This window comes from Thunnus albacares, chromosome 18, assembly GCF_914725855.1.
Source record: "Thunnus albacares chromosome 18, fThuAlb1.1, whole genome shotgun sequence".
In the NCBI taxonomy this organism is placed as follows: domain Eukaryota; kingdom Metazoa; phylum Chordata; class Actinopteri; order Scombriformes; family Scombridae; genus Thunnus; species Thunnus albacares.
Genome location: NC_058123.1, coordinates 15,804,880 through 15,824,552, shown reverse-complemented (window position 1 = coordinate 15,824,552; position 19,673 = coordinate 15,804,880). Strand labels below are relative to the sequence as shown.

Genomic DNA, 19,673 nt, shown 5'->3' with positions numbered 1-19,673 from the left:
ATGTTATACATGCAGAGGTACAGTATAACAGTGATAGGCAAACCAGAAAGGAGGAAGACAAGCAATGAAATTCTTGTTAAGTAGGCTAAGAGAGATACAACATGGTGAACTGAGGATTTAAAATGAACAGGATTGAATACAATGGCAAGAAATTAACTTATAGTTTATGAATTAAATGTATTTTTGGCACAGGTGTGTGGAGACCAGTGGCTGAAGAAATCCTTTAAGTAAAAGTATATGGTACAATAGCATAAAAATACTCGATTACAAGTAAAATCCTGCATCAAAGTACCACCATGCAGAATGGCCAGTGTCAGAGTGTTAATGATGCATTCATCTATAATGTTGTAGCTGGCCAATGTGACATTAATTGATTAATTCATTCATTAGGGTTTTCATGTATCTTTGATAGTGGCTCATATTTAATAAGAAGATTTTACTGTAGGCAAAATCTCAGTCTGAAAGTTCTTCATTGTCATATGAATATAATGGAGTAAAAATTACAATAGTACGTTCTGAAATATGGTGGAGTAGAGGTGTAAGCATATAAATGGAAATATTCAAGTAAAGCACCTCACAAGTATATATGGGTACAGTAGGACAGGGGATTTCAAAGTGGGGTATGGGGTTCCCCAGGAGTCGTTGAGGGGGTTCCAGGGGTTTCCCAGCAAAAAGGGGAATAATTTATTTTCACTATAATTCCATTCATTAATAACACAGTGACAGAATGTATGACTATTTTGGTCATGGATTTCATAAACTTTTTGTAATAAAACATCTAAAACATCAAAAATCTTATCAAATGGGGGTCCGTGGTCTACTTTGTCTCACTTTAGGGGTCTTTGATGTGAAAAAGTTTGAGAACCACTGCAGTAGGATATGAAATGTGAGAAAAATGAGCCTCATAATTTATTTGATTTTATGCCCAAAACCAGACACAAACTATATCCACATACATATTACCACATCGGCCCATAATAGCTGGTCGAAATACTGTGTATCTGCATAGAGAAGACGTCGAAGAAAGTCGAGAAATCAAGGAAACGATGAAGGAAGCGAACAAGGAGGCACCGAGGAGGCAGTGTGAGTGTTGGGATGGGACACTGCTTTGTTCAACAGTAGGGAGGGCAGACGGGCTTAGTTGCCTTTGCCTGCCGTCGTTCAATACTATCTGGTGGACTATCCTGTCTTATTTTGGTCTAACTGTGTTGAAACGTATATTTTCTTTTTAAATTATTTGTCTTTCCTGGACTCTTGAGGATTTCTATTAAGGGATGTCAAAGCGAGTACGAAGCAGAGAGGTCTGCGCTGATTGCAGTGCTCCGGGTATGATGTCAAACAAGCTAGCTTTAGCTGTTAGCTAACGTAAACCAGCTAGCCCTAACTACTACCTAGTTAATGTTACCTCAAATACCTAAAGCAATTAATTATTAGCTAGATGGCTAGTTATAATGGTTTTATATTTTCTCCTTGTCGAAATATTTGTCTGTGTTTTGTTTGTGTGGTGATATTAACTTGTCTGACACCCCAAACTCTTGGTTTGAAATGCCTTTAATTAGTGATGGTTTTAAGCAGTTAATCTAACGTAACGTTAGGTTGCTAAGATACATTTACCGTTAACAAGTAGTGTTGTAGCACAACAGCGCAAACGCCAGGCTGCATTTGTGATTGTAATTTCGGATGTGTCGAAGACGTTAGGAAGCAACTAGCCCAGTGTTGCTGTCATTTACGGATATCTTCTTTTTGGCATGAATAGACGACCACAACTGCTTCGGATGTAGCGGTATTAACCGTATCATCCATCTGTCGTTGCACTGATAGGTTAACCAACGTTGCATGTTTTATTATAGAGCCTCGCTGGGCCTCTGTTAACAGAGGTGTGTTGGTCTGCGATGAGTGCTGTAGCATCCATCGAGGTCTAGGACGACACAGCTCCCAAGTCCGTCATCTGACTCATTCACAATGGCCACCCTCCCAGTTACAGGTGAGGGGACAGGGACACAACCCCCCAAACACACCAGACATCCAGATGTACATGGGCAGAATGTATTTATCATAAGTGTGGTTGCACGATCAGAAACTTTTAAGTGACTATCTTTTTATAGAAGCTAAATGGGTTTTCTTCAGGTGATCTATTCTGTGTTTTCATGTTTTAGATGGTCCAGACACTGTATGGCAATGGAGCCAATTCCATATGGGAGCACAGCCTTTTGGACCCTTCCTCTTCAGTGAGTGGGAAGCGCAAGGCCAACCCGCAGGACAGAGTTCAGTAAGTATTTGTGTGTGTGTGTGTGTATGTTTTACATGCACTTCTTACCTGAATAAATTTGATTTGTCTCAGTGCTGATCTTGATATGCTTGTTTGACTTTCATATAAAGCTCTTTTGGCAACATTTATTTTCATAGTTGCGGTCAGTGAGCATGATTCATGTCTGTTTCATGAACATGATTCATGACTAGTCAGTCGCAAGTAACTTTGAGAATTTAGGTGGCTTGATTAGTTGATATGCATTTGAAGAAATACACATCAAAATCAAAATAAATGCAGTATGCAATATCCTAATCATGTTTTCCATAAGGCATTGATTGGACAATTTAGTTGATTAATTGTATGATAATGCAAGCAAGTTAATTTTAAAGGATTTATGTGGCCTTTCCTTTATTGTGAACAACAAGCAGTCTGTGCTGTAACTCAGCGAGTCAAGCTGGCATTGAACAAACAGGAGATTAAACATATTGGAAAATATGCATCCAGTATTCTCAATCATTAGGCTATATAAACATAATGTATATAGTAATTAGTAGTAAGTAATGGGAGAATAACTTTGAATCAATACCAGACATACATGGACAGAGATACTGTCAACAACTCTGAGATTAGAACATATAACAAAAAAACAATCTATGGGGCAGAGAGATGTGATGTGATGTAGCCACTCACATGCGCTGCCAGGTATAAACACTGTGTCGGTCTGGTGTCTGGCTGGTGGAGTAAAGATAAACAGTCAGCCATGTATAAACACAGCCGTGCTGAGTCCGACCCTCACGCTCGGAGCAACAGGACAACAGCAGACAACAGACAAAGAGTAGGCAATGCACCAAATATGATCCTGGCTCCCAAATACAAGTTTCCCAGAGGATCAAGAACATTTAGAGGAACTCAGGATTTTAGTATATATTGATTTCCTGTAAGATAGTTCCATGTGTCAAATACATCCAAATTTGCGGACACTATGTCTGATTTCAGTATTAGACATATGGATGTCCATAGTCAAGCAATGACTTGAATTTTGTATATTTTTTACACATACATACATACAGTTGACTATGTGGCATAGTAGTTACTTGGAAATATCACTGGTGTCTGGGTTTTCTTGACAAAACAAATTATGCAACAAGAAGCACCTGACAAGCATTTAGCTAACATAAATTCTTCACTGTTAGATGACGGTCCAGGTTTTAGTTATGAGAATGTTTTGTTGTTTCCAGTCCCAACAAGACAGAGTTCATCAAGGCCAAATACCAGATGCTCGCGTATGTTCATCGGATGCCTTGTCGGGAGGATGACAGTGTAACCGCAAAAGACCTCAGCAAGGTGAGGAATTGCTCTATTTTTGTTTTCTGTGTTAATTCCTCTTCATTTGCTCACTTTTGTGAGATGTAGGACAACCTTGTCTCATGTGAATAAGCTTTTCGGAGGCTGTGAAACCAAAAGCAGTGTGGTGAAAGAAAGCCAAATGTTTGTCTTTTGTACGGCAGAGGTTGCACCCACTGGCTGTTTGGTTTGTAACTTTAATATCTTTTACCATTTCATGTAAATTTCAGAAATGGCTTTGGCCTGTTTATAGATTCATTATTCACTGCAGCTGCTGCAGGATTCTGCCACTCATATTTTCTCATACTGGTCACGCTAGGACTAGACTATCAAATAGTATAACCCGTCTGACCTCCGCTGCCTCTATTTCACACTCCTCTTGGATTTGTGCTCTGAATTCTATATTATTCCTTAGAAATAGTTGAACCACAAGCTGGAATTGTGATTTATAAAGAGAAAAGTGTGTGTAGGTGAATGCAAGGAAGGTATAAAAATCTATTTTTTGTTTCATGCAGGAATGTTTATCTTTAATACACCCTTAAATGTATATTGTCTGTGCACCTTTTCAAAAAATATTAAGTTGATGTATCCCTTAATTGCGATAATCTAATCTTTTATTTAAAGAATATTTGCAGCATGATAATACATCATGTCACAAAGAACAAAGCAACCAGATGTTAACACAGTAGAGCCATTCAGTCAGAATGGACAAAGTATTCATAGAAACATTTCCAGCAGCAACTGAAGGTGTTGTCTCTCAGGACTGGACAGGTGTACTTAATGAAACCAGCACTGTGTTCATGCATTTAATAATCAAATTAAAACAAACTACTCCTGGTTCTCCATACAGCAACTGCATTCCAGTGTTCGGACGGGGAACATGGAGACCTGCCTCAGACTCTTATCTTTGGGAGCACAGGCCAACTTCTTCCATCCAGTAGGTGGAATAAGCAAAAAACAAATGATGTTAGGTGGTAAGTCGACATAATACTAATGCATAATCAATGTCTTGTGTTTTTTGGCACCACAGGAGAAAGGAAACACTCCATTGCACATAGCAGCAAAAGCGGGACAAATGTTACAAGCAGAACTGTTGGCAGTTTATGGAGCTGATCCCGGGGCTCTGGACTCCAGTGGGAAGACCCCCATCGATTATGCAAGGTAAAACATGGCCTATGTTTTTAATTTAACGCTTGTTAATCTGTTTATTTGCACCACTGAGTTTTTTGATTGGATTCTTTAGGTTTTTGCAGTGAGAGCCCTGTACCAACACTGCATAATGTTAATTAACACCATTTATAATTTTAGAGAAACCGCAATATGGAACTTATTGTTTTGAAGCATTGAGGTGTATTTAAAGTCATGGTTTGGAAAGTTCACTGGCCACCTCTGTCACCTGTGATTTCTGGTGAATCTTTGTTATAATTTTGCATTGTTAGCGTGCTGCTTTTTCCTTTTTTCATTGTGTGGTACCCATGACCACCCTGTAGTGTGGCTGCACGCATTACATAAATAGACACAGTGCATCTTACTGTCAGCTGTGCCACAGGAAATGATACATATCCTTCAGAGATTTAAGCTTGTACATAAAAACAAACAGATGTATGAGTGCAATATGTTCACTATAATACGTATTGATGTGTAAAATATTGTACATTGTCACTTAAAACAAAAGTTACAGAAAGTAAACAACTACATAAAGGTTTGGTACAAAAATGTCCTTGTTAGAAATCAGAAAAAAACAGCTAAAGTGGCTAAAATATTTTCCATTCCTTGCACTACAATGAACACTGGACACAGACCCGGTGGCATTGTCTCAGTGTCTGACTAATTCAATAAGAGTATGACTAACCGAGGTAGGGGGGAAGGAAAAATTATGTAGCACAGTGTGCTAGTTGACTCTGCTTGACTAGTTTAGCAAAAGCTGGAATGAAGACCTACAAAATAAAAGATTAAGAAAAAAAGGTAAGGTAGCTGATTGTGATTTGACCCACGGACCCTCTGCTCTATTTGTGTGCTCTATAGATTACTTAGAAACTGAGTTACCCAACCAGAGTTGTGCTCTAAATGAGAAACATTGTTTTTGTGAATTTTATGGACACAAGTGTTTGATTAATTTAAAGGCATCCTACCCGAGGCATTTTTTAACCTTAGTATGGGGCTGTATATCTGAAACATGCTCTTTTATTTCTAATCTGTGCAGACAAGCTGGGCATCAGGAGCTTGCAGAGCGGCTAGTGGAGATCCAGTATGAACTCACTGACCGGTTAACATTTTACCTTTGTGGTAGGAGACCAGGTAAGTAGGCACAACAAGCACAGCTGCTGTCTGGAATTTGAGAATTAATGTTGTTTTTTTTATATATGTTAATCACTCTAATATGTCTTTGTTGTGTTGTAGATCACAGAAATGGGCAACACTTCATCATTCCACAGATGGCAGACAGGTAATAGCTATGCACCACATCATACAGATAACAATACAAAGTGATATTATCAGCTCCTACAGGTTATGGGCTACTAGTCAATGCTATATGGGTTACTTTTGTTCTGTACAATCTTCTTCCTCAATCTTTTTCTTATGCTGCGTTCTTTTGATGGATAAGAAATAAGTAAGTATATTTGTACTTTTGCTATTGGATGTCTGCTTGTTTGTGTGGAATTTTGTTAGAATAAAAATAAATTATTTAAATCTTTCGTCCAAAGCAGTCTGGATTTGTCAGAGTTTGCAAAAGCTGCAAAGAAGAAGCTCCAGTCTGTAAGACATTTTACACTTCTTTTTTTTTTCCTGTGAGATCCAAAATAGATTCTCATTTAACTTCCTGTTCAGTTGTTTACAAGCAAACCACAAATTCTGCTTTATTTTGTTTTAGCTAAGTAACCATCAGTTTGAAGAACTCGCCATGGATGTTTATGATGAAGTCGACAGAAGAGAAACAGATGCAGGTAAATATCCATGAAAAGTAAAAAACACACAGTATTTAATTTGTCATGCTTTGTAAGATGTGTGATGAACTATCAGCGATATCTTGTGGTGGTGTTTTTTTTTTTTTTCAGTGTGGTTGGCTACTCAGAACCACAGTACACTTGTGACAGACACCACAGTTGTGCCTTTTCTGCCTGTCAATCCTGAGTACTCATCTACCAGAAACCAGGCAAGTGCTAACACAAGTTTGAACTTTTAACTTCTTCATTCTGTAAACCGGATTTAACACTGCTGACATGTTGTAATGTTTGTTATATTTGCTTCCTCAGGGTCGTCAAAAATTGGCAAGGTTTAGTGCTCACGAATTTGCCACCTTGGTCATTGATATTCTAACCGATGCTAAACGTCGGCAGTGGGGTAACTCTTGCGACAGTCCCAGAGGTACAGTTTGTTTCAGTTTGTAGTTTTGACCTTGAATTTGCTTGCTAATTACTTTTGTTTTGGGTTTTTATTAATGTTTCTATTGCAATGAATGTCTGATTAGCCTATAAAATCAAAATTGGTTGATGCAAATAAGATGCAGAAAGTCAGCATTGAATTTTACATTCAAATGTGGGCTCAGCTATAAAGGCCACAATCAGAATGTAGGCCATGTGTGTTGATGTTTGTGCAAAAAAGTGCAAAACACGGATTGTGATTTAGGGCTTTAATAATGAAAACTCCTGCATTCTGTAAGTTATAGCAAACCACATTACAGCCTGTTTACTTCCTTGTGCATACTCAAGGAAGACTGTTAGGGGTGTATTCTGCAAGTGAAATGTGGTCCTTAGCTATTTGATTTAGACCGCTGCCTCTAGCCAGTGGGGCTTGTTTGATCCCTAATCCTTTGATCTGATGGTCTGCCTTCAGAGAACGTAGAGCTGATCCTTCAGGGAATAGACAGTTGCCATAACAGCGAGAGCCAGGACAATGACCAGCCAGATTACGACAGTGTGGCATCAGACGAAGACCCAGTACAAGAGGCAACCTGTGGAGACAGCTGCAATGATGGGAGGACCAAGGTGAAAGTCTTTTCGAACCTGCTAATATTCTGATTCTGGTATTTTAACTTTTTAAACCGATCAAATGAATCTCATCCTATGTAACCTGTTCTGCTGCAGAGCTCTGAGTCGTCTGACCTCTCTGACGGACCAATCACAGTGCAAGAATTTATGGAGGTGAAGAGCGCCCTCACGGCATCAGAAGCCAAAATACAGCAACTTCTTAAAGTCAACTGTCACCTCAGTGAAGAACTGCGAATGATGCAGAGCAAGGTCAGTTAATTCACATGTCATCCATAAGCAAAGTTTCTTTTTGTTTGCAGGGATGCATTCAAACTCGGCATCCGTACTCTGAGCTGTGCATTACACTCATAATTTGATTTATGTCACATTAATTAGATGGTAGTACATATCAATATTTAAAGATCCATAATAAGGGGTCCCTTTGTAATGAATTAATGGTATTTACATCCTCATTAGCATTACAAACAATTTGCCTTGTGACATTAATGCAAAAGCCAGTTATTGATAACACTCCTCTTTTCACTTCCTTCCCCCATGAGTGCAATGTACTAGACGAGTGAAGTGCATTTAACAGTGTCAGAGACTTTCTCTCTGAATAACTCTAACATGCAGGCAGGATTAAAAAGTTAGCCTGTGTGTGCCATACTTCGTCATTCTTCATGTCACCAGAGAATTTATTAATTTGATTTCACTCTTGGACGCTAGTTATTTATGCTAAGGTTATGCCTGTTTGAATATGTCAGGCATGGCCTCCTCCCTATTTAAAATTATACAGTTCATGAATTTGTAGTTGTGGGGGAAGACCATGTTTTGACGTATAAATGGGTCAAGTGCTATAGGAGATTATAATTCAGTACTGGCTGAAATTCTTCACTACTAGAGAAAATGGCTGCTGTGTTTCTGGATGGGGAAATTCCTGTGCGAATAATTAACATTCACCAGACTTCCCCTGCTATGCCATTCAATGAAACAGATTGGATGTTGCAGTTCTTTGTGCTAAAAGAGAATGTGGGTTCATACAAAGGTCCAAGTCAGATATCAGAAATACTAATCCACAAATGATAACCCAGGAGGACTTAAGGCTCCATCACCTCCAGAATGCTCGTAGCAAGTACTGGCAATAGATTATTTTTTCTATTCCAGACATATGTATCACATCAATCAATTCTTTATTTCTTAGTAGTTCAAAAAAAAAAAAAGTAGATTTTCCTACTTGGCCCCAGTGGTATTTAGAAATGCACATAGTTTTACTTGCTGAGGTTTTGAGGAAATCCTCCTCTGTTATTAAGATTTCTACCAGAACTGAATAGCAGCGTCTGTTTCTAGAAACAATATCCCAGTTATTCAGCACACTACACATACCTTGGTGTGGACAGTTATCAGTATTCTCACCAATTTCTTCAGTAGAAAATGCTTCCCAAATAAAGGGGGTTGACGGGATTTTATGAAAATTGGTACTTTGTTAACAGTACAAAGCATTTGTGCCATAATTCACAATTGGCATTAGCATTAGACGCCCAGTTATTCGGGCTATTTCATCTCATACCCCCTATGACTTCTGTTTGCCTCAGTTGCTCCTGCTCAACACAGCACCTGCTTATATTGCCAGGTGTGTCATGCTATGAATAGACCAAATTTTTATGCTTAGAATTTATGCTGTGTATAAAAAAGACAAGAAGGTTAAGCTACCTATGCACCCATTTTGGATGATGGCAGCATATCATCTGGTTTTCTTCGATGCCTCAGAGTTCTCCACAGTCCAGCTTCTTTCTTTCTTTCTTTCTTTCTTTCTTTCTTTCTTCTCTTGGCAGAGAGTCAGTGTTAACACAATGTACTGCCTCCTCCTGCTGGTTTATTTACTCCCCAACCATGCTGCTTTTTCCAGACAAACGTAACCTTCCTCTACCCTCGCCTCGTGCACCCACCCAAACCTCACTTCTAAGACACAAATGGAATCAAAACATTTCCTAACATATAAGTTTAACATATAAGTTTATCTAACAAGCCTCTAACACTCTTAGTTCAAAATTCATTGCTTATTTTCACAGTCAGACACAGTGAGACAAAGAACCAAACTGTAGGCAACAATGCTTTGTGTTAGCCTGGTAGTACTTACCTCTCTATGCCCTTTACTCTTGACGCTCTCTGTAGGTTTTATAGTTTATTTGTTATCCAATTTTTTGACTTCATGTGATAATTTACATAATAGTAGAGACTCTAATTGTAGACAGAACACTAAACACTCAAGTTTCTCATTGCTCTTTTCAGTTTCTAAGTGCAGCTTATGTAAATAAGGGCAACCACTTATGCTGCAGTTTCTCAAGGGATTGTACTGAAGGAGTTACTGTCAACACACAGTGTCAGCATTTTATCTGCTAAAGAAACAAACTATTTGTTGTGAGAAAAACGTAGACGAGAAACCAGAAACACCACAAAGGTGAAGAGGAGCTCACTGGAGGCTTAGCCGTATTCTACTCCATTATTGATGTTTGGCCAAGCTTTTGTAAGGAGATCATCCCCCAGCTACGGCTGAATTGAAAGATGTTTTGTTCTCCTCAGCTCAACTCCCTGCAAACTGAAAACACAACACTGCGATGGCAAACCCCCAGCGGACAACAACACCTCCAGGGGCCCTTTGGTCGACACCCACCCCGCGGGGGCCGAGCCATGTCCATGTACGAGACGGGTTCTTCTCCGAGGCAGTACCCCCACCGAGGCGAGACAGCCCGGCAAGAGGATGGAGTCGTTTTACAACCGTTCCCGACCAACGTAAGCACAGAAGCACCAGTGTTCCTGCTCAGTTCAGTCTTCACAAGACAAAATAATAATGCCTGGCTTTGGGGCTGGTGTTGGTTTGTCATTCATTCATTCATTCATTCATTCATTCATTCAGTCATTCATTCATTGCATCTCAATAGAGTATGCTCAACTTGGTTTGAACCCTTTCTAGATTGGGAGGGGTCCTTTGGGGACGGCTGCTTCCTCCCTCCCTACCTTCCCCTCTTCCCTGTCCTGGTCGTGGGATGAGAGATCTCGAAGGGTTAAGTACTGAAGTTCCCCTCGGTTCAGAGGCAGCCCCAGGGGACGGTGAAAACTGTCCCCCTGCTCGACCCACCAGTCTTCTCTCTCCTGATTTGTGTCTTTAAGCTGCTTTTTTTTTTTTTTTATCAGTGTCGCCTGCCTGCCTGCATGCACCACAGTGCATCTGCTACAGTTCAGTTATCTGAACAACCCTAGTTCTTTTTCTCCACAGAGAACCTCAACCAGAGCTGCTTTGACTCAAGTAAACATCTGAAGAGATGATGAAATCCTGCAGTTTGAATGATCAGAATGCAGGGTCCAATATCCAAAGAAAGATAGAAAGATAGATAAAATGGCTCGTCACAATGTGCTTATTAGTCTTGGCTACTGTTAAAAGCACCCACAGTTTACATCAGGATTTCTTTGCATCTACTAATACGCACTGCGTTACGCCTTGGACACGACATGGTTTTATATTTCCTGTCCTTTTCTCTTCATCTCCTTTAAAACCAAATGTCTGATACTGTGAACTTGGCTTTGTTTTTCAGAAATGCATGATTCTGATTTCTTTGTGCCTACAGTCGCTGTGGTAATACATTTGTTCTAATCCTACAGTGTATACTGTATTATCTGATTGATGGTAATCCACTCATGTCCCTATAGGGCTGTAGTCTGGAAGGACAGAGCACTATGCTGGAGAATGACTATGATATAACGCCCAACCACTCTGAGCTGGAGGAGTCTGGGTAAGATCTATTTGTATTAACTCTGTACCCTACTTTGAAATTCACTGTAAACAGATTTTAGATTTTAAAACCGAGACTGTTTCCTCTTTGAAGATTTGGAAACATTTCTACCGTCACTGATATGAAACCAAAAAACCCACAATTTCTTTAGAAAACCAGCAGATTGGTTCTTCGAATTAATACATTAAAAAAACATTTTTGCTATAGACCAGCTCTTTGAAGCTTTGCAGGGTTTAGTAAACATATTGCAGCAGGAGGACTTTGCACCTGTTTGACGTAAGCAACAGCCAGTAGCCTTTGGTTGTTTTTTTCCATTTACGCACATGTAGTGGTGAATATAGTTACTCCAATTGCCTATTTGTTTAGCAGCTATGAAATAGATTGACCTAGTTTTCTATTTTCTCCAACAAGAGAAGAATTACTATAGCACATTCGCAGTTAAAGGAAGTACTATTATACTTTTTTGGGATGTTTTTTCATAAAGATGTTTATGTTTAATTCACATTCAGTGCACTGCAAATCAGAATAAATCTCTTCTTATTAATTGGAAAAGTATTTTTAAAAAAAATCTGTCTTTTAGGAATTTCAGTGCATATTGCAGTAATCAGTGATAATTTGTTGTTGCTGTTTTTTTTCTTCTTGCATTTTTAGCAGCCCCCTTCCAGCCTCTGAAGCCGTGGAGACAGAGGAGGAGGGTGAGGAAGATTCCACCCTGCCGTGCACAGAGGATGTCATCTGTAAGACGGAGCAGATCACTAAGAACATACAGGAGCTTCTGAGAGCTGCCCAGGAGACCAAACACGAAAGGTATTAAATGTGTGAAATATAACATCAAATATATTAAAAGTTGTTTGATATTAATAAAAGTCATTTCTCATCATTTGATGCGCTGTAAATCACAGTTTGCACTGTCAGGCATCAGGCAGTTTTATGCGAAATCTAAGAATCTATATTTGTCTGTGTGGCCTTCTGAAGAGGGGAAAAAGTGCTTTATCCTCTGTCTCGGCTGCTTCTAGGTCAGTGGTTTCTAATAGTTGTCCTCAGGGCCTAAGACACTGCTGGCTTTCTTTCATTCTAGCCAGCTAACCAGTGACTGATTTACACCGGTGTAGCAAGGCCAATGCAGTTAACCACATGATATAGAAACCAGCAGTACTCTGGTCCCAGAAACAAGGATTAAGGGCTCTTTGTAAACTGGCCTCTATCCCGGTGTCCTAGAGACTGTATGTCTGCTGGGGGTAGGCCCTGTGTCTAATGCAGCTGACAGGAAACACCACACAATCACATATTCCCCCATGATCAGCCAAATCCACAGCGATATCCAAATTTAGTCCATTTGCCATTTGTCTTTTTAATTTTTTGTGAGATACGCTGTGGCTGACATTTTGCCTCGGTCTGTCTGTTGGCTTCACTGGGTTCTGATGGTTAGAAAATGGGTCCTAACCAAACCACAGAGACCCCCCATATAGTCTCAGCTCTCATGGTGGTCTTCAATGAGCACAAATACTATGAAACTTTGAACAGCACGTTCCAAGATATCACTAGTCTAATGCAGGCTTTCACAGCTTGATTATTGGCTTCTGCTGTGAGGATATTGGTCTCTTGGGTCAAATAAAATTGCTTTCAGGTTGAGTGTAAGTCATGATGTCGATGTAGTTGTCCTTTCGTGCTACATCTTAGTTCTTCTGGAAGGTTGCACCACTGCCATGCATTCAGTATAGTTAGTAACACCATCAAATACAGTAGATAAGCAGTGGGCCAAACATTGCAGATGCAGTTTATGGATATTCTTTGCTGGATTAAACATCGTCATGACACAAAATAGGACAAGTATATTTCCTCAGGCTGCTATTTTTTGATGTCCATGGCGAGGAATTTTTGTGGTGGCTCTGGATCACTCATTCAGCCTTTTGTCCGTTTCCCACAGCTTTCTGCCCTGTTCAGAAAAGATCTGCATGGCTGTGTCGGAGATGGCCGCCCTGTTTCCCAAGGTAAGATGACTCCCACCAACAGCTTGTTGTCCCTTCCCCCAAGTAATTAAAGGATTTGTTGTTTGTTTTGTAAACAGCCAAAGGGAATATAACATGACATGTGTAGATGGGTTGTCCCAGTTCATTGCATTACTTCGTTTTATGTTTACTATTTATTGGATTACTTAGTTTTATGTTTACCCACACACACACACAGAGTGCCCATGAGCCTGCTGACCACAATGAGACTTTATTTATGGACGTTGCCATTTCAGTCCCTTATCAAGTCTCCATCATCTCTACTTTCCCTCACAGAGGCCGTCCTCGGAGACCGTGCGAGGGTCTCTGTGTCTGCTCACTTCAAGCGCCAGCAGGCTGCATGGAGAGTGCCAGAAGGCCGCAGAGCACAACCCCTGCCCGTCAGACATCCAGCTGGTCACTCAGCAGGTCATCCAGTGCGCCTATGACATTGCCAAAGCTGCCAAGCAACTTGTCACTGTGACAACCAAAGAAAACAACAACTAACTAACCCCCCCCCCCAAAAAAAACACTTCTGATACACCCAAAATACAACTTGAAACAACCTTAAATAATGTTGCTAATTTCAACTTAATCAGTGTTACCACCATTTTTTTGTTTTCCTATATTATACATAGAAATATTCACATACATTCCTTGAGGTGGGAAAATATTACAATGCAAAATTACTGATCAATCAAAAGCTTTATTTATTTTCTTGTTTTTGTACCATGGTAATACAGAGTAAACATCTTTTTAAAGATGTAGGAGAAAACCTGTTCTCATTCTTTACCTCACAAGGAGATAACAGTTAAATCCACACAATTTCCAAAAGTGCAATGTTGTGTGTGTGTGTCTATATATATATAAAACAATTAGAACAACAAGCAGTTGAGCCTTCTACATTGTACTTTTCTACCATAGTATTTTAGTGGACACTTAAGGTCATCAACTGTTAGTTCTTGAGGTCTGGTGTCTGGCATGGCTGAGCTGCCAAAGAGGACCAAAAGTCTGCAAGACACCAGTCATCAAGGATCAGAATAGATGAATCTTAATCTACACCAGTGACACCAGGTTAATCTTCCTTTCAAATTTCAAATGTTTTTTTTTTTTTTTTTAAAGATGCAATGACAGTATTTAACCTTGAATCATTGTGATGCCACTTGCTAGGAGTTCAAATGTTTGTTTAGTAAGCAAACTGTGATCATGAAAACAGCTTCAGTGCATCGAGCACCATGTAAGGCCAGCGACAGCGTGCAAACTTTCATTCCATCCAGCAGCTCCAGCAGGTGATCTCACTGTTCAGTCCCTCCACGCTGGTTGAAGACGTGTTTATAAGTATCAGTAGTTTTTGGAGTTATAATGTTACAGCCATACTTCTGATGTTGTATGTATGTGTGTGTGTGAGTGAGTGTGCGTGTGCGTGTGTGCGAGCGAGCGCAGTTGTCCTCAAAGGCCCATGTGAAATCCATTTTGAATCAATTTTAATAGCATTATGCAAATATATAAAATATATGTATCAATGTAATTCTTTATCGAAATAATCCAAATGCTATTCTATTTATAAACTGTATGTCATACCTCTAAGAAAATATCAATGTTTATTTTCATAAGCTTTTGTTTTAACATGTTGCTCCTCACAGGCAAACGTTTGTTCTGAGGTTTGGGACGTCTCAGCCGGCAGTTAATGTGTAGGCAACTTGTGATTTCTGTTCATTTGGTGTGGTGCTGTAACTCCAGTGTGTCAAGATGCTGCCTGTACCGCCTATGGTTTACAATCAATGATGAAGTAAATGTGCTCTCAAAGTTTAGAGTACCTGTTGTAGAACTTGGGTCTAATGTGTCACTCATTGTTGTGAGCCAGATAAGTTTCAATCAGGGGTGGAAAGAGAAGTAGAATATCCTGCCCAGCTGCAGTACTGTAGCTGTTTCAGTATAAATATGCGACCCCTCCCTTTTGGCAGTTTCTCTCCAATTCAGTTATGCTCTTCAAAGTGACGAATGCCTTTTCTTTATAGGAAAGCTTTCTCAAAAAGTTGCCTAAAGAGGGAATAGCACAGGATGTCATAAAATGCCCTAAACTGCTCTTGAGTACAGATGATTACAGTATTAATGTGTTCTGTTCAGTTTCAAGTCTTCAAAGTGATCATTTTGTGACAAATCTTAACTCCACTTACTAGTTTTTTCCAGTGATTTTAGCCGCATCTCATGGTCTTTGTCAGAGAATGAAGTTTGCTCACTCGTCATGGAGATAATTTTGTTGCTCATTTCTTTTATTTACTTTTTTTGTTTTGTTTTTATCTTCTTTTGAATAGTGGTCTAATGAGAAAATAGCCAAAAATAGTCTGTTTTGTTATTAGCTTCCAGTTTCTTTCATTTTCTCTTTTACACAGATACAATCATTATTGTCATTTTTAAAGGCTAGATCACAGTCACCATGTCTGCAAACTCAGTAATGTCCCATTATACAGCAACATCTATTTGTTTGCTGACTTTGGCCACCACAAGCTACTGGTCATACCAGACCAATTAAGGCTGTTGTGCTTATGAATTCAACTTTTCATTTGTATGATGAAGAATGTGTCATTTCCTCTTTAAAAAGTTAAAGGATCAGTTCTAGGATTTAGTGGCATTTAGCAGTGAGGTTGCAGATTGTGATCAAATGAATACACCTCCCCCTCCCCTTCCAAGCATGTAGGAGAACCTACGGTGGCCGCAAAACTCCCAAAAACTACGAAAGGCCCTCTCTACAGCCAGTGTTTGGTTTGTCTGTTCTGGGCTACTGTAGAAACATGGCGGGCTCCATGGAAGGGGGCTATGTAGATATAAACAGCTCATTCCAAGGTAACGAAAACACAACAATTTTTATTTTCATGGGATTATACACTAATTAAAACATACTAATGAATATTATATTCCGTTTCTGTCGTTCCACGAGATGCCACTAAATTCTACACACTGCACCTTTAAATCTTAGTTAATTTCTAACCAAAAATCTTGATTGGATCATGAGAGCATCAAACCAAATTTAATTATAAGAAACCAACAATACTACATTAAAATACTTAAATATTGGCTACCTTTAAATAAGTACAAGAACAAACTACTGAGTTACAGTAATATCAGTATATATTCAGTTTCTTTCCACCCCTGGTTTCAAACTTTAATTCCTTGTAACCTATAGCCTACCACTGCCTCTGTGGTTGAAAACAATCCCTGCCTTTAGGTCTAATAAAGTATAATTCATACCTCAACTGGCTCGTTGTCGTGTGTGTGTGTGTGTATCTTGTGGACATTTAGTGGGGAGGGGGTTTTCAACACGCCTGTGTATAATGTCCCACCTGTGGGAGAGGGAGGACGTTATCGTGACTGGTGGCGCCTCCCCACCCAACCGACAAGAAGATAGTTCCGGGTTTGTTTTCCAGCCGAGAGCTGCTCGCCACTGCTGCTTGTGTTCCAGCGTTCATACGGCAGGACGATATAATGTCTCTTTTACTGGATAACCAATTCAAAGAGCTGCCTCCTGACAACTCTGTAGACACAAAGCAGTTCCTGGAGGCCGTCTCTCATCTTCCGTCATTTTTTGGTGAGTTTAATACCTTCACCTGAAGTCGATCAAACACACAGAGAGAGAGAGAGGAAGGGGGGAGTCTGTGAGACGCTACTGCCGCCGCCGTCACGGCTCATTCTTTGCTGACTTCTTCCTCATGACATGTTGATCCAAACGACTTGTCACTTGTATGATTTCCCTCAACGAGTGTTCCTGGTTATATATCACATACACCACAAGTGGAGCTGCTGTGTCACGGTACTGGGGGTCTGAATCAGCCGTTTGCCTATAGAGAAACTCTTTGTTTACACATTGAACAGAGCACACATTGACCTCATTGTGACTTAACTGAGACTATGCATTCACTGCATTCTCCTACCCCCCTTCTCTTATTTGTAAAAGCTGATTTGTATTCACCCACCTCTCTGAGCCATGAGTGATGAAGTCATTAATAATTTATTGCTTTGCTCTCAAATGTCTTTCTCTTTCAGACTGCTTGGGATCAAAAGTGTTTACAATCATCAAATCAGACATTAATGGGAATATAATGGTAAGATACAGATCTTTGTGTGTGTGTGTATTTATGCCTCTGCTCCGGTTGTGTGTTTTCATACCACGGTTAGGAATTTAAATGCAAGTTGGAACCTAATGGAGCATTATCTACATGCAAACTCAACCCAAATGTGCCCTTTTCTTCTTTTTTTTTTCCTCCAGAAAATCAAAGCAGTATATCTTAAGGATCCTGAGAGGTATGTTACCCTGCAGCACATACTGGAGGCAGAGCGGGAAGACCATGCAGCAGAATGGCCTAAAGTTGGTGCAACATTAGCTCTGATGTGGCTGAAGAGGTGAGTGAGCGCTCCCTGAGCTTAATGTTATCTCATATGTTGAACTTTCTGCTACTGAACTGAAGCAGACAGACAGGTTTAATTTGACCACTTTTTAAAAAAAAAAATGCTGGATCTCTCCTGCAGGGGTCTCCGTTTCATACAGATCCTGCTGCAGAGTTTGGCAGACGGAGACAGAGATGAGAACAACCCCAACCTAATTCGGGTCAATGTCACCAAAGCCTACGAACATGCACTGAAGAAATACCACGGCTGGCTTGTTCAAAAGATTTTCAATGTAAGGAAAATGTAGATGGGGAAGAAAATACCCTCTTTCATATTCTTAATCATTTATTGAATGTGTATGTATGTATTAAGCACATTTGAAGCTGTAGTTTGTGTTAATTGATTGCATCAAATAAGGTGTTTCTGTTATATCCTCTTGTGTACTTACCCTGTATTTAAGTATGTTTTTCATGATTAGTCTTTATGTGATTTGAGTCTCTTTAAGCTTTTTAGTAAACACACTTCTACCTAACAATCATGGTGGTTTTGTATGTTTCTATCTTGCAGACGGCGTTATATGCAGCTCCCTACAGATCAAACTTCCTCAAGGCTCTGTCAAAAGGAGAGGAAGTGAAAGACGAAGACTGTCTGGTAAACGTGCGTCAGTTCCTGGTGAACTACACTGCTACTGTTGATGCCATCTACAACATGTACACAAATCTCAACGCAGAGCTGGACTACACCGTTTGATTACCCGGGACACAACTGGACTGGAGGCGCAGGAGTGTCCTACATCGGTATCCTGTCCGGCATCCCTCTCAGGTGTCGGGCTAGTCCAGTATTTTAAAGGTTTTTCTAATGAGATTGTTTTATTTTTTTCCTTCCAGTGTGATATTTATTGATTTGATTATGCCTTACTAAATATTAATGCTGTATATTTGGTTTTAAAATTATGCATAAGGTTTTTATTCTTGTATATAATTTCAAGTAATTGCAGGATTGTTGCAACAACAGTGCAGCTCTTTCTCTTTTACAGGATTATGTGATTGTGTGGGTTGCTGCTTTGCTTGTGACACAAAGAACACAACACTGTAAACATTGTTATTACAGGTTATGTAGAAATTGCTGTTAATATCTCAGATTCAGATGTTCTCTGCCTCCTGAGGCCTGGAGTTACCTCCACTGTTAACCTGGGAGCAGCAGTCCCATTTTAAAATTTTAACAGTCCATTTAGTGCCTTAGTGTTACTGAATAAAAAACATAATGTTTCCAAATTACCATTCATATATTGGCCTGCAATTCTTTTTTACCCACAAGACAACAGCGAGCAGAGCCAGAACTTTTTTTTCCCTTCTTCTTCTGAGGGCTTTACCTGTGTGGAGTTTGTGGTGTGTCTGTGCTTACTTGGTGTGGAGGGTGTGGTTGTTTTGTTTGTATTGATCTGTGATTTCTTCTGAAGTTATTAATGTCCCAACTGACCTAATGTCACAAACATTTTATCGAAAAATATATTTTTTATTACAGGAGACAGCACGTCATGTGCACATTTATTAATAGCTTATTGATTGGATTGACATTTTCTGTATGAATACTTGCTGTTTAATTCTGGATATATTCAGCTATGATTAAATTTCTTATCACAACATGTTGATGTCTGACTAAAAATTTTAAAAAGTGGTGAAACAGTTTAATGATTCCAACCAATAAAATCACACTTAGAGTTCATGAATTTTACTCTAGGTGGTGATATTTACTTGTTTTTTTTTTTCTCTTGCTCTCTTTTAATCACATTTGTGGTTCAGATACTGCATGAAATAATGAAATCCTTGTTTAGTGATAAAAATCTAACTATCTATGCTATATTAATTCTAGTCTCTGCCAACTGAGTTCTTAAGTGACTCAAAAAAAACATTTTAATTCATGTACAATTCTGTAAAAGCAGGTTTATGCA

The 19,673-nt window shown here is 39.5% G+C and overlaps 2 protein-coding genes across 8 annotated transcripts; both read left to right on the top strand.

Annotated features, from left to right (window-relative positions):
• Window positions 1-1,085: 1,085 nt before the first annotated feature.
• git2b (G protein-coupled receptor kinase interacting ArfGAP 2b) lies at window positions 1,086-15,167 on the top strand. 7 transcript variants are annotated; one of them, XM_044333908.1, is made up of 21 exons: window positions 1,086-1,326; window positions 1,851-1,984; window positions 2,157-2,269; window positions 3,490-3,595; window positions 4,446-4,532; window positions 4,626-4,756; window positions 5,799-5,893; window positions 5,996-6,041; window positions 6,201-6,206; window positions 6,301-6,352; window positions 6,468-6,540; window positions 6,652-6,749; window positions 6,850-6,961; window positions 7,430-7,581; window positions 7,681-7,833; window positions 10,144-10,353; window positions 10,535-10,624; window positions 11,269-11,351; window positions 12,006-12,158; window positions 13,279-13,342; window positions 13,637-15,167. In XM_044333908.1, exons 1-21 carry the CDS (start codon window positions 1,275-1,277, stop codon window positions 13,844-13,846), a joined length of 2,220 nt encoding a protein of 739 aa, XP_044189843.1. In that variant the 5' UTR covers window positions 1,086-1,274; the 3' UTR covers window positions 13,847-15,167. The 7 variants fall into 7 exon arrangements, with proteins under 7 accessions (XP_044189843.1, XP_044189842.1, XP_044189841.1 ...); XM_044333907.1 differs by having other exon boundaries at window positions 1,087-1,326; window positions 6,304-6,352; window positions 12,003-12,158; XM_044333906.1 differs by having other exon boundaries at window positions 1,087-1,326; window positions 12,003-12,158.
• Window positions 15,168-16,707: 1,540 nt separating this feature from the next.
• Window positions 16,708-19,475, top strand: LOC122969050 (glycolipid transfer protein-like). Its single transcript, XM_044334627.1, has 5 exons — window positions 16,708-16,925; window positions 17,381-17,439; window positions 17,604-17,737; window positions 17,864-18,014; window positions 18,290-19,475. Exons 1-5 carry the CDS (start codon window positions 16,823-16,825, stop codon window positions 18,470-18,472), a joined length of 630 nt encoding a protein of 209 aa, XP_044190562.1. The 5' UTR covers window positions 16,708-16,822; the 3' UTR covers window positions 18,473-19,475.
• Window positions 19,476-19,673: the final 198 nt, after the last annotated feature.

Coding starts and splice junctions, on each gene's coding strand:
- git2b (XM_044333906.1), top strand. CDS start 1,275: ATGTCAAAGCGAGTACGAAGCAGAGAGGTCTGCGCTGATTGCAGTGCT. Junction 3,596..4,445: donor CCGCAAAAGACCTCAGCAAG/GTGAGGAATTGC, acceptor TTCTCCATACAG/CAACTGCATTCCAGTGTTCG. Junction 13,343..13,636: donor TGGCCGCCCTGTTTCCCAAG/GTAAGATGACTC, acceptor TTTCCCTCACAG/AGGCCGTCCTCGGAGACCGT.
- LOC122969050 (XM_044334627.1), top strand. CDS start 16,823: ATGTCTCTTTTACTGGATAACCAATTCAAAGAGCTGCCTCCTGACAAC. Junction 17,738..17,863: donor GCTCTGATGTGGCTGAAGAG/GTGAGTGAGCGC, acceptor TCTCTCCTGCAG/GGGTCTCCGTTTCATACAGA. Junction 18,015..18,289: donor TTGTTCAAAAGATTTTCAAT/GTAAGGAAAATG, acceptor TCTATCTTGCAG/ACGGCGTTATATGCAGCTCC.